The 14310-nt window shown below is 33.4% G+C and overlaps 1 protein-coding gene across 9 annotated transcripts in view; it reads right to left on the minus strand.

Annotated features, from left to right (window-relative positions):
• PDLIM5 (PDZ and LIM domain 5) overlaps positions 1-14310 on the minus strand; it is a 200163-nt gene that overhangs the window by 72268 nt on the left and 113585 nt on the right. For 4 of the 9 annotated variants that reach the window (XM_040625137.1, XM_040625130.1, XM_040625129.1 and 1 more), the window contains exons 6-8: positions 6757-6774; positions 6316-6488; positions 5914-5950 (exon numbers count right to left, since the gene is read on the minus strand). In XM_040625137.1, coding sequence (XP_040481071.1) covers positions 5914-5950; positions 6316-6488; positions 6757-6774 — 228 coding nt within the window. Of the gene's footprint in view, positions 1-4071; positions 5356-5913; positions 5951-6315; positions 6489-6756; positions 6775-14310 lie in introns of those variants that run through there. The other 5 variants (XM_040625131.1, XM_040625133.1, XM_040625136.1 and 2 more) reach the window with 4 other exon arrangements.

Raw genomic sequence — 14310 nt, forward strand, 5'->3', positions numbered from 1 at the left:
ATTAAATGCCCATTTATATATTGAATGTACAAATCTTGACTTACACAGTTATAGTTGCATCCAGAAAAGAGTATGCCTGTTAGAATGCCTTTTCCTACCAATTTATATTATTATACTAAGACTCTTGGCTTCAAAGAGCTCATACTCTAGTTGAAGATTTATGGCATACAGACAAAGATCTACAATACACATTAGGAAAGGAGTGGTAGAAATTATATAGTATATACTTCAGAAGTAAGATTATTGCCACTGTGAAGGGTGGGGGTAGCACACTGTGGGTGAATCTGTGTGGTTGGAATTGTAGGAAGGAAGAAGAAAATCTTGGAAGAGGGAGGATTTGCCCTCAGCCCAGTCATTCTCACTGGCACACCATGGACATTTGGGACAGGATCACGCTGCATTTTGTTAAATTATTCAGAGCATTACAAGACGTTTAGCATCCTTAGCCCCCAGCTAACATCTCCTGGCCTTGTAAGATCTGTATTATCCCCTTACATATTTCCAAAGGCTACTCAGCAACATCTCCCCCAAGAGAAAACAGAAAGTAAACTTTAATGGATGTGAAGAAAAAAGCAGATGCGTTCAAATAAATTGTATTAAATGACTGAGTAAATGGCTAATATGGCTTATTCTAAAATGCTTCATATGGAAAATTATAACATACAAAATAATAATATTTTATTAAGTGCTGCTTGCCAGTTACAAGAGTTTATTACATTTATTCAGAGTTCATTCTAATTTTCCACTTTGAAGTTTTCATTGATTCACTTATATAGCCTTGACTACATCTGATTTCTAAATTGCTTTACCAATTCATTACTCCCAGAATGCCTCTGATGCAATCGCCTAATAAACATCCTTTACTCAAGGCAAAGAAAAGTAATGTATCCTCTTTTTGACTTCCATACACCTTGCAGGCTGCCCTCACCTGATCTTTCATTTTAATGGTTTCCCTAAATGCTGTTTGTGATCTGGGTTGAAAATTCAAGGAGAAGGCATCAGAAGTGACAACGACGTAGAGAATGAAGGGAAGATGAGGAAATGAGAAAAACCCACACCACTGAGGTCCAAGCTGGGTTCTCCAAGAGCTAGAATGACCCTCCCAGGTTATCCCTACCTGGGCTAAAATGGTCAGGCTTTTCACTTCAGCCCCACACCTCTCCAGTCGGCTCATGAAGCTGTGGCTTTGGAGGAAGGGTGCCTGCTGCTGAGGTGACATGTGAAGGGGCTGATCCCTGAAGGCGATCTGCCCCCCCACACACACACCTCAACAGTGGTATCGAGTCCTCCACTGAGGTGATATCTGTAAAGGCTTCACAGTGTCCACCACTGATTCTAACTTCCTTATTTTAAAGAAGTAGGAAATTCAGGGGCAGAAACTTGTGAGTTACAAATCTGAGTCTCAAACTCAGAATTTATTATTCCTTGCTTACTATTCGGTAGTAATGATGTCTACTTTGGAAAGAATGAGCAAGGAAATATTTACTTGGTTTAAGCAATTTTCTTGAATGGGACAAACAAAAAGGAATGAGTTCAAACAATTCTTGATACGTTTTTATAGACAGAACTGAATTGTCAAAGTCATCCCTAGATTATGAATAAGGCATAATATGTCCTATTTCTACACATTGGAAGTGTTGTTTTTGAATTTTTTAAAAAATATTTTATTTATTTATTTGACAGAGAGAGAGTCAGCCAGCAAGAGAGGGAACACAAGCAGGGGCAGTGGGAGAGGAAGAAGCAGGCTCCAAGCGGAGCAGAGAGCCCAATGTGGGGCCTGCTCCCAGGACCTTGGGATCACGACCTGAGCCGAAGGCAGACGCTTTACTACTGAGCCACCCAGGCGCCCCTGTTTTTGAATGTTTTTATGTGTGTTTTATAGGGCATTCTGATTCCTACAAATGCATTACCAACACATACTATAATAATGCCTTCTGTTCGTAAGTCTTCATTGGGTCTAATGGGGAAAGCATTAAACTGGTAACTATGCCCCGAGCAATACTAAGTAGATGAATGTACTTTACTTAGCTTTGATAAAATTTTGATAAACCTCCTTGGTTCTTTATTTTTATATTTTCTGGAAAGTGGTTAGATATAAGACAACTTCCCATTCAAAATGTTGTGGATAATATGGGGAATATAAGTCATAGGTGTCCGTATTATATTTTTATATCATGCTTCCCGTCACATACCGTATTTTGGCTACACTGTCCTTTCTGTTCTGTGTACTTGCCACACTCCTTTTCACCTCAGGATTTCCACAATTGTTTCTTTTGTCTTGAACAGTGACTCAAAATCATCACATGGCTGACTCTTTTTTTGTCTCTCAGGTGATGGCATTAAGGTTATCTCCTTAGAGGTCCACGCGACCTAAGTAATCCCTCCATGTGTAGGCCAAATTTCCTTCATACTAATTTATTATCTTAGTAACACAATTATCTCAGATCACCTTGTTTATATATTTATCTGCTCCTCATTATTTAACCCCTAGTACATATCTGTGCTTGGCATTTAAGTAATTATTTCGTGTGAAATAACTCAGGCAATAAATGAATATTTGTGACTTATAGGATTTTAAATACACATCAGAGATGCAAAATATTATGAAATTTTTCATCTGGGGAAATCAATTCACCCAAATTTCTGAATAAATCTGAATAAAACAGGAGACAGTTACTCTCTTAATATCACAATTTTTATTAAATAAGCTCTCTACAATATTTTTATCTGACTCTTCCTAAAGGGCATCCTAAAGGGTATAAGGATGTACAAAATGAGTGTGATTCTGTTTCCATAAATAATATATTTTTCAAGGTAACAAAAATATTAACTTTGTGGGAGACATTCCATCTTCTAATTGGCAAAACCTTGTAAAAATGTTGAAAATTCTTAACTTTCAAATTCTACATTAAAAACAAGACTATAATAAAGAAAGTCTGTATAAGAGAGACAAACAAAAACAAGCTATAAATAGGTCACTAGACTTACAATAATATTTTTGCAAGGAGCTTTTACAATATTTGGCTAGCTTTTAAGCTAGGAATATAAGATGTCCCAGAAGATTAATTGAACACAGGAATTCAACCTCTGACGGGGTCAAATGGAATGTCTTTTGTGATCCAGGCTGAACATTTATACTCATATACAGATCATTCTACTTATCTAACTGTATGCTTTCAATGATATTAAATACTTCATTTTTAATCAGGGAAGTATTACATTCTTATTTTCAACTGTACTTATTTCAAGTTATAAAGTTCTATACATGTTCACTTGTCTTTATTAGGGAGAAATTCTTTATTTACCTAAAACTCTCATTCTAGTAGCTCTCTCTCAACTACATAGTTACTCTAGAAATTTGGTGCTTGGTGGGAAATAACCTTGTTTACTCTACCCCACCATATATTTTCAAGAGAATTTGATTCCATGTACTTTCAAATATCATCTTTTGAGATGAATGAGAATTATTAGGTATAGGAAAGCCTGATCTAAGAAAGCATATTTTCTTATAGAGGCCAGAGACACAGTAGTAATGGATTGATGTCAGGATCATAACACCACAAACAGTATCTGATACAGTAAAAGAAAGACATCTTACTAAATTATGAAGTATAGTGGAAATGAGCATAGATAAATCCTAGATTTTTAAATACATTTTGTGTACAAAATTTTAGATAGTAATCAATCATTAACTGAAATTAATGTTTAGTTTCTCCAAATTACCAAGTAGTTGTCCTAGTCTATGGTGACATCGAAGTGGAAAAAACATGGAAAAATAAAAATGCTTTGAATGGGAGCACCTGGCTGGCTCAGTCAGTACAGCATGTGACGCTTGATCTCAGGGTTACGAGTCTGAACCCCACATTGGGTGTAGAGCTCACTTATAAAAAAAATAATATAAAATAAAAATTTAAATGCCTTTAATACAGGCAAAATCCCCCCAATAGTCATTTTCCACAAAGACTAATGCTATGTTGTGCTATAGTCTAACTAATTTTCTATGTTACTCATATAAGGTATTATGTTAAATAACATGACAATTCAGAAAAAAAAAAGAAAAAACAAATATGGGCCTTTGTCATACTCCACACTCATTTTAGCAGCCTCACAAAATTAAAAATGTTTTCCAAATGAAATGTCAAGAGAATTATTTATTTTATCCAAGTGATAGTGTAACAAGTCTTAAATGGCACCGTTACTAGTTTCAGGGAAACAGAAAACAATTACAAAACTAAGTTAAAGGCAACTTTATTACAGTACTTTTCCAAACTTCAAAATGCATTCATTATTGAATTTAGAACTAATATATAATACATTATATTACAAAACAGAAAGCAATCTGGTCGGATATTAGCTTGCATGTATTGCCCAAAATATAGTTTCCTAGGAACAGCAGCAACACACAATAGTTTATATCACTAAGTAAAATATTTCTGATGTCACATAAAGAATCATTTATAATTTGCTTTATGTTCACTTAAAAACAAAGCAAAGTTATCTTTTCTGTTTCTTACTAGTTAATGCCTAGAAGTTGTTTATAACCTAAAAACATCCACCGGTTTGGAAATATTTCCTTCGGTAGAAAATAGGATTTTTGAAGCTAACCAAACTAAAAGAACACTCAATTTCCCCATGGCAAATAGGGGCAGAATTCTCTTCTTTCCTTTTTTTAGGAGCCAAATCTGGGCCTCCTTCTCTTCATAGCCATCTTGAAATAGTATCTGCTTTAGAAAATACCCAAATCTATAATTAACTCTATTCTAATAAAGTCTCCTCTGTTTTATCTTGCCTCCTCGTATTTGCTTACTTAGGGTAACTTACAACCCACTTTGAACATTATGTAATAATGAATTTAAAAGTAATTTTGGGAAATATAATAACATTAAGGATGTATTTTCCAAATTAGATGAGGATATTATTTGCTATCTACCTCTGCTTCACACAACCAACCAAATTCAACTTACAAACAGAGTTCCTTTTCCGACGTCACTACCTTAATAACAATGGAAACAGACATAAAACCACCGAATAGATCGGAGTTCCTTAATTTGCTCTCTTGGTTTAATATTTGTGAGCTACCAACTAGCACAAAACAAGTTCATCTTCCTCTTTTTTACAACAGGAAATGATCAGAAAAGTATAGAAAAGATTCTATTTTTTTCGTAAGGCAAATTTAATACAGATTTTGCTATGAGGTTGGAAAAAAGAAAAAGTGAATGAAAAGGTATGTGCTGGCTGCTTGGGGGGGCAAGACTCATAAATCACTGTACGTTAAGAGCACGTGCTGAAACTTCATGGTGCCAGTCACGTAATTTTGTGTATTTGGGACTAAAGACGTGAAGGGGTATCTTTTCCCTGTGGAAATAAAAAAACAAGAAAAGAAAAGAAAAGAAAAGTGATAGAAGAGTCATAAGAAAGAGAAAGAAAAGGTTTCTACGCTTAGTTCATCATGCAGAAAACATGCTTTATAAAAGCTTAATTTCGCATAGCTATTTTATTTAATAGCAAAGATTTTAAGGGTAGAGCACTTTTATAAATACAGAAATTTATCTATAGAGCCCTCTTGGAAATCCATTTTTATGCCCAAAATAAAATTTCTACAAGACAACACAAACTCATTCACAGAGATCGGTAGTGTTAGCAAAGCATCCCCAAATACACTCTTCTACCCACTTACTTCAATACGAAAGGAAAATAACCTTACATGAAATGCAGACAATATCTACTAATTCAAAAATCTGTAAGTTTTTTAAGTCCCATAGTTAAGTCCCACAAAAGATACCAAAATTAAATGCTTAGCTTCTAGTTACAAAGACAAAAAGCCATACCACTATACTTGAAAATGTGAAAAAACAAATCGAGACCATTCATGAAAGGAAAGCATTCAATTTACCAAAACAATGGACAACTTACTTTGCCTTCTTTGTATTTTCAGTGTCCGATTCTTTCACTGAAATATAATAAGCAATATCCAATATTAGTTGACTTTTTTAACTTAAAAAATCACTTGAGCAATTACCTGTACCAATCAATATCAAGTGGTCAAGCTGCACAGAGCCACTAAAAAACATTCCACATCATGCTGTCACTGGCTATATACTATGGTCAGTACTACTACTGCCACTACTGCTCCACTTTTCAATGCAACTCTCCTGGGTTAGCTTCTTATTTACATTACCCACATTATGCATGGCATAATTTAAGAACAAACTGCCTCAGGAAAATTACTGTTTTCCAATAATCACCCATCTGTCTAAACGCTATTCTCTATGGCAAAGAACATTTGTATATTAGAATCCTTAGGTATTCACTTACAATGTTCAGTCCCAGTGATCTGGGCGAGGATTCGGAAAGAACGAGACTGAGTCGTTCCAGTCCTTGGACGCCAGTCTTCAGTGTCCTCAATCAGTCTCTTCTTGCTGGCATCACTGTGAGTTGGTATGTGATAAAACTCTGTATTGCGCTCCACGATGTGTTTTCTTGGTGGGCTAGGATTAAAAGGGAAGGAAAGAATTAAAAATTTTTAAATCATGTTAAGGGTAAACTATTCTCTGCCAAATTAATTATAATTTACACATTTAATATCAATTCTCTTTTTTATATCTTTTGCTTTTCCAAGTGAACTCATCAGCCTCAATTTTCTTAAAAAGGAGCCCTTCTGTAATAGACTCGCTTTTTCTTAAACTAGTAAAAAAAAAAAAGGCATTTATATGCTAACATAAAATAATATAAATATCTATTCAAGAGAAAGTTTACCGTTTAGGTGGGGTTTTCCTTTTTATTGACAGAAGAAGGCAGCAGAAGAGAGATTCCAGCATAAAGGAAAGGAAAAGAATAAGAAAAGAAGGAAAATGATGAGAACTGCAAAGTCCACAGGAGTTTTTAAAACTTTTTTGAAATAACTTGTATTGTTCTTCTACCTATCTTATGCCTAACAACACAGGTATGGACTACATTCACAACCACTGGTAAATATCAACATATTCCCAAAATGTATTGGCTTTCACAAAATTAAATGAACATATCTTCACTACACCCAGGAACTAAGAATGGTTTAGTACAGGCTAAGTCAGTAATTCCAAACACAATTTTGAAAAGGGTCAGAACTGTTACTTTCTATGGTTTTCTCATTCATGTGTACAGATATCCCTCATCCTAAATAAGTTGTGTGAGGGTCAGTGTAGGGAATAAGAGCTGTGGTATATGGGAAACCAATGAAACATTGATCAAAATAACAAGATGTAAATCTTGGCTCTATGACTTTACAGATGTGTGATTTTGGACAAGTCAACCTCACTGAGCCTGTTTTTTCATTTATAGATGAGTATATCACATATGAAGTGGCATTGTTCCAAGCATTAAATGAAATAATACATGTGAAAGGGATTTGTAAACTACAGAATTCAAGAACTTTGAGTTTGCTAAGAACATTCATTTTTCTATTAACAAAGCATTAACATTAATGAATTTATAATGTATATTAATACTTTAGCCTAAGATCTACTGAACATAATGAATACTCTGCTCTCTTCCCCCTCCTCCCCAAAACAGGACAAATGCAACCTTTTAGAAACTATGAGTCTAATTCCAAGAGAGAAAAAGGAGCCTAAGTCTGGACTAGCAGACTATTGCCATAAAATCCAAGCAGAGAAAGTGCTCAAAGAGTATCAGATGTGGGTGGCAACACTTCCTGGGTGTAACTCATTGCTAGAAAATCACAGTACTATCAGAATGCCACTGGACTGTTGTCATTTTAATAGTTACAATACCAAAACAGTCTCAGTATACCAGGAGAGTTTTTGCCCAGTGACCAACATGATAGGATTAACATTGATACTGGCTCTAAAAACAGACAGGTAATAGTTTCACTCATGACATCCTTCACTTACTGTGTGTTTTACCCAAGTCATTTAACTTCTCCAAATCTTGATTTTACCCATCTGAGAAAAGGGGATTGCATCTAACTAAAGAGTTGTTCTGAGGAATAAATAAGATCAATAATGTATGTAAAGTGTTTTCCAAAGTACTTAATGCACAGTAATGATCACATGATATGTTCTTTTATGATCACTGAAAACATTACTTGTAATGCATATTTTAAGACTATGGGTCATCCGTATATATAAAGAACAAAATACGGGCTCCTGGATGGCTCAGTGGTTAAGTGTGTGACTCTTGGTTTCTGCTCAGGTTCAGGTCAAAATCTCATGGAGCCACACTGGGGCTCCACGCTCAGTGGGAATCTGCTTGAGATTCTCTCCCTCTGCCCCTGTCCCCATGCTCTTTTCCTCAAATAAATAAATAAACCTTGAAATATAAATAAGAGAATAAATAATATTTACACACAAAATATTTATAGTTTATGGTAAAATTTTAAGATTCCAGAAGTGAAATATCTAGTATTTTACTATTAATTACTAATTACTTTTATTAAAAATCTAATCCTTTTTAAAAGAGAATTTTAAAAAATTAGAATAGGTAGAGTACTTCATAAACGTACTACATTTAGAAGATAAAATTTCCTAAAAGACAACTCTTTATTTTATGCAATTACTTCAAAAACTTCATATTTAGCTACTAAACTTAAAGTTTCTCTATAATTAGTGAATGTACTTTACTCTTAAATGGTGCCAATTTCAACTATAAGACTGTTTTATTTTCTACAAAAGGTTTGGTCTGTAAATATACAAAATGGTGGTGTCAAGCTAAGAATAAGTACACCAAGAATAATAAATGACACCACCTAAGAATACATTTTAGCCATGACATACGTGCAAAAAGCATGGTACACTTTGAACTCTCTGAAATTCACCATAGCTTAAGGCCTTGTGTTAATTGATATGAAGTTTCTAAACATTTACTTAGCTTTTCAGGCTCTGACACTCTAAACTCTGATGACTATGATGAAGAGAGTCATCTCAATGATTTTATTTTTAAAAATATATTTGAGATCAAACATAAATTTAACTATCAAAAGCAAATAATTTGTTTCAAAATATAGATATTCACAATTAGCAACTTTATTCAAATTAAAAAAAAATACTAAACAAGAGAGGCCCAAACTCTGTCTCTAACTCCAGTATACACGGTCTACAATACTTATCTATCTCCTTGAAGGTTCAGCTTACTACTTTTTTCCACTGCCAAAGTGGAAAACACACCCACTGATTTATATGAAGTTATTTAGCATGAAAAACATGTTTCGTAGGCTCCTTAACAAATTTGAAAATTCTTGCATGGAGAAGATGCTAAACAAGTCTGCTGGTGGTATTAAATTGAAAGTAAGATGGAAAGTTAAAGAGAGACAATGATGAAAATTACAAAAGGAACCACTGATTAGGTACTTACACGGTGCCAGGGTTACTGAAGGAGGAATAATACACACAAAAAATATGTAAAAGAGTAGAGAAGACATTGATGTTCCCCAGGATAATGGAAAATGGACAAATATGAGGCCAATAAAAAAAGGCGGGGAGAGAAAAAAGAAAGAAAAGGGAAAGAAAAATGAAAGAAAAGGGAAAGAAAAGGGAAAGAAAAAAGAAGAAAATAAAAAATGAAATAATGAAATTCAAAACAATGAATTTACATGAAGATATTACACAAAACAACATGCTTCAAAATAAAAATGTAAACACAGACAAAACTGAAAAAATGTTAGTCAAAATTCTGTATACTGTTAACAGAGAAGATCTACTATTTAAAAATATCCCTTTATTTAATTCATTTTATCATGAATCCAAATTCCTATTATAATCCTTAAAAAAGGCAGAGAATAAAATAATTATTGGATGTAATATGTAGAAACAGAACATTTTAGAATCACTTAAAATCAGAGCAGAATAGGAGAAAGTCTTTCACTCACATAATATGTGAAGTATATATTAATAGCAAATGTAATCTTCTCACAAAAATTATCCCGAATCATTAAAATAAAAACTTAACCGCCCCCCCCCAGATCATTATATTGTACATCTGAAACTGTATGTTAACTGGGAGTAAGATAACAACCTAAAAAGCATGAAAAACATGCTGAAACAAATGTTATGAAGAAATAACATTCTGTTTGATTTTTCGCTTATTTTTTAAAAATGTGATTATAATGGGAAATATAGGAAGCGTACTGGATCATAAATAATGGGCTACCACTTAATTTTCATACTCTTCTCTGTCCGTCATTACCACTCTTACTCACAAGCAAATCCAAGTAAGTTTAGAACTGATTTGTAGGAACTCATGCTTTTGTACTATCAGTGACTTAATTATTACCCAAAAAGGCGTGTCTGATATGACATAGTAAAGGAACTACATTAATAACATCTGAAGAAAGAAAATCTCAAAACATAATTCATTCACACAGCCTATTAACTGTACAATCATTAAAGACAAATTATTTATATGCCATTATGGATAGAGCAGATTGAAGTATAAACTCTACATAGTTTGTCAACACACTGCTGAATTAATTCTGAAATGAAGTTTTAGTCAGAGTAACTACTAATTCATTATGAACATAGTGACAAAAACTGCCTACCAGTTTTAATACTAAGACTGTTCAGTGTAGCTGTATTTCCTACATATATATCAAAGTCAGTTTCATAAACTCTCTAGAGGGCTGAGTTCACTGAATGGCGGTGGGATGCAGGAGTAAGTTGATTTCAATATTTACTGATATTTACTCTGCTCTAGCCACAATGCAAAGCATACTTTCCTCTGTGCTGCTATTTTAAATAGCAGAGAAATAGTTTTTCAAAGTAACCTCCCCTGAACAGAATTTTAGATACATATTTAAACATTTTCAGGTTTCGGGGAAAAGTTTCATATCAACATGAAGTTGTGAGAGAAACCGTCTATGGTGTAGTGAGTGGCAACAAGTGGAGACTTGATTGGTTTCAACCTAAAGATGCTGATCTGTATATATCGAACAAATATTTCCAAGCATTTCAGAAAATATGTCCAAGTGGAATGGCCCATCATACACTGAAATGGCATTTGTGCCAATGTGACAATGAGAAGACCTGGCTTCACACCCTGGCTATGCTGTCCACTTTGCCCCATGCCCTGGATAATGTGCAATCTACAGAAGCCTCTCCTTTCTGAACAGTGAAATGGATTACAATTTCTTTTTCTTTCAGACTTCTTGTAAGGGCATATGTTTAATATATTTAAAGGAACTCTGAAAACCATACAAACACAGATTTGTTGTTAGGATAGATCCCCTAACTGATACGTTTTTTTTTAAAAAAAAAAAGTACTATCAAACCCAACTGTAGTTTATGCACATTATTCATTCATACTCCCTCAACCCATTTAAAAACAAATACCAGTTCAAAGTAACAGAAATAAATCAGGGTCACAAGTGTGATGCAGAGGAAGGCACGTCAAACTGGCTTCAAAAAAAAATCTAAGCCTGAATCTTAATACTTACAAGATGCATGACTTGCAAAAATTAAGTAACCTCTCAGTATTCAAAGTTCAAATGAGAATTAAATCACATAATGCATTTAGAAACACCTAGCACAATGGATAGTAGTACTTAATAAATTAATGAATCTGAATCTTGAATTTAAAGAAGTATATATATTCAACCAACATGCTTAAATTTATTTTTCCATGGCCTAATTTTTCCCCTTTACAAGTCAAACTGTTTGTTATACTGGAATCTAGTAACTAGTCAAAAATCTTTGTGTATAAGAATTTAAGTAATAAATTAGGGCTTGGAGATCTTTCACTAGTACACTGGTGTGCTATATTCCTATGTGTATGTAACATGAACTATTCAGTTAGTGGAACCACAGCCATACTGGAATAAAGTTGTTCTAATAATTTGATTGTTAATTCTCTGGTGTGCCTAATATAGTTAAATATTATGTATTTCCAATTCTAATATACACTGTGATGATAAATTTCAGCACATGGTCAGACTAATCATAACACAACATTAATTTAAATTGTTATCTAATGTGATTTTTATCTATTTTTAAGGCTATTAATCACCAGCCAGTGTACCGTCAAGACCAACAGACACAAAAGCGAGGTTTTAAAGGTATTCCACAGTGATTCCCAATGTCCGTGCCAATTACCTATGACATTTAGTAAGTCAATAACTATTTCTCTTAACTAATTTCAAAGGTATGTATAAACTTTCTATCATCCAGTAACACACAACTGTCCATGCAGAGGTCTAGAACTTCACCAACATTGTTGAAAAAATCAAAAAGTTCTTAAGAGACTTTACCTGGGAAACACTGGTTAGTTACATGAATTTGGAAAACAATTCAGTTTTATATAATATGTTATTCACTAGTGGTACATATGTGTATGCTTTCTCTTGTATCTTTCTCTTTGTCTTCTAATAGTCTCAACTGATACAAATTACATTCCCCCAAGCATTAAGTCTTATAAACCATTACACAGCAAACCCCACATGTATTTTATGGCAAAAGTTAAATACTATTATTTATTACCATAAAGCAATTCACTGCAACATAGCAATGCAAACCAAACTTATTGAAAAGACTAAATGTTGTTTTCTTTGCAAACATTTTTTGCAAAACATTAATTTTGCAAAAATCAGACACATTCATGCTGTTTACTCATATATAAATCACCGTATTTCCTCTCCAGTACTGTGGATACTAACTTTGTCACTTGTGTTTTCTGTAAAGAGAAAAGCATTTTAAAATATTACTACCAGATTATATTTTGTATCTTCCAAGGCCAGGTTCTTCAAAATAACATATTGGAACTGTTAGAAGAAATTGCAGTCCAACAAAATTGAAATTAATAAAGGATACATGAAGGACTTACCTCTTGAAAGCAGTGGCACATTATAATGCAAGGGCATATGGAAAGGGAAAAGGTAAATTACTTAAACTACTTGATGCAAAATAGCTTTCCTTCTGAATATAAAGTCCCATTTTGTTCTAAGTAAAGAGGGAGAGGAGTAAGGAAAACAGCAAGTCAAGATCAATAATTTGTATATATAGAAGAAAGATTAAAAATTTCTTAAAGTGCCTTCTTCATTATTATTTATAAGAAGGAACAAGAACACTTACATAGTATTATTAAGAAATCTTCTAAAACTATCAACATAATTGATTTCACACTTTACGATGAATAACAATTTCTCAGTAGTAATGCATGATGAATGAACACATACTTGTGTCTTATGTTAATTAATCCCATATAAATTTGGGTGAGACACCTATCAAATTGGCAAATTGGCCAGTTACTTTAAATCACTTAAAGACTAATACTCTTTCTGCTTTGAGGAAAATGAAAAGAATTTAGCTTTATCCCCTTCTGAACTCTTAAATTTTTGGTTACTGGCATATATTATTTTTAAACTAAAAAGTAATTAATAAAAAGTCACAACTCTCAACTTTGAGTTTTGTTGCAGATCTTTTGTAGCATTATAAAAATATGAAAAATGTACTAATCACATAATTAGTAAATAGTCTAACAACGATTTCAGAAAAAGTTTGATACCTGATGAAGGAAATGCATTCATCAATACCACAAAACACCTATTCTTCAAAATGACAGGTCATTGACTAGTAAAGTGTGTGATTTATTTTTGAGTTCTCTAATCTAAATGTAGTAAGAGAAACGTTGACTGCAAATCTGTGTTTGAATTTTACAGACACCACACTGTTTTCAGAGTAATCAAGTTCTCATTGTCCTAACATCTGGATAACATTTGAAATTGACCTATTTTTAAAGATACCCAGTTTGCAATTGTGAAGCAGTACCTTGCATGTTAATGACGCAAAACATGTAATAATCCCACTTCCCCTGAATTCTTGCAGAGTGCTAGACACCGGCACGTGCTCAGTAATCACATGTCCACTGATTAAAAAGCCATCATTGAGGCCCTATTACTATACCACTACCTACGGTTTCAGTTTGAAAATAATAAGCTTTAAATCACTTTAAGTTTAATCATCAACGTTGTACTTATAAAATAAAAACTTAAGCTTCATACTCATATTTTCATGTTTTTAATGTAGTACACTTTTCCATAACCTCAATTTACTTTTACCTGTGCAAGTTTCCATTAAGAAGACTATCTTACATGAATCAGTAAAGTGGATTTTTTTCCCTTAAAAAAAAAAAAAAACCATTTTATAGAATTTCAAGGAATGTTAGTAAGGAGAAATATTTTTGTTTAGACACTTCTTCCAGTGGACTTTTTTACACTGAAACTGGAATTTAAAAAACATAGTAAACTTCTGCTTTTAGTTTTCTACGGGGCCAACAATTTGACAGGAAGCATCTTTCTTCTCAGAAGATCTTTGATTACTCTAAATT

The sequence above is a fragment of the Ursus maritimus genome, unplaced genomic scaffold (assembly GCF_017311325.1).
Source record: "Ursus maritimus isolate PB19 unplaced genomic scaffold, ASM1731132v1 scaffold_8, whole genome shotgun sequence".
Lineage (NCBI taxonomy): Eukaryota > Metazoa > Chordata > Mammalia > Carnivora > Ursidae > Ursus > Ursus maritimus.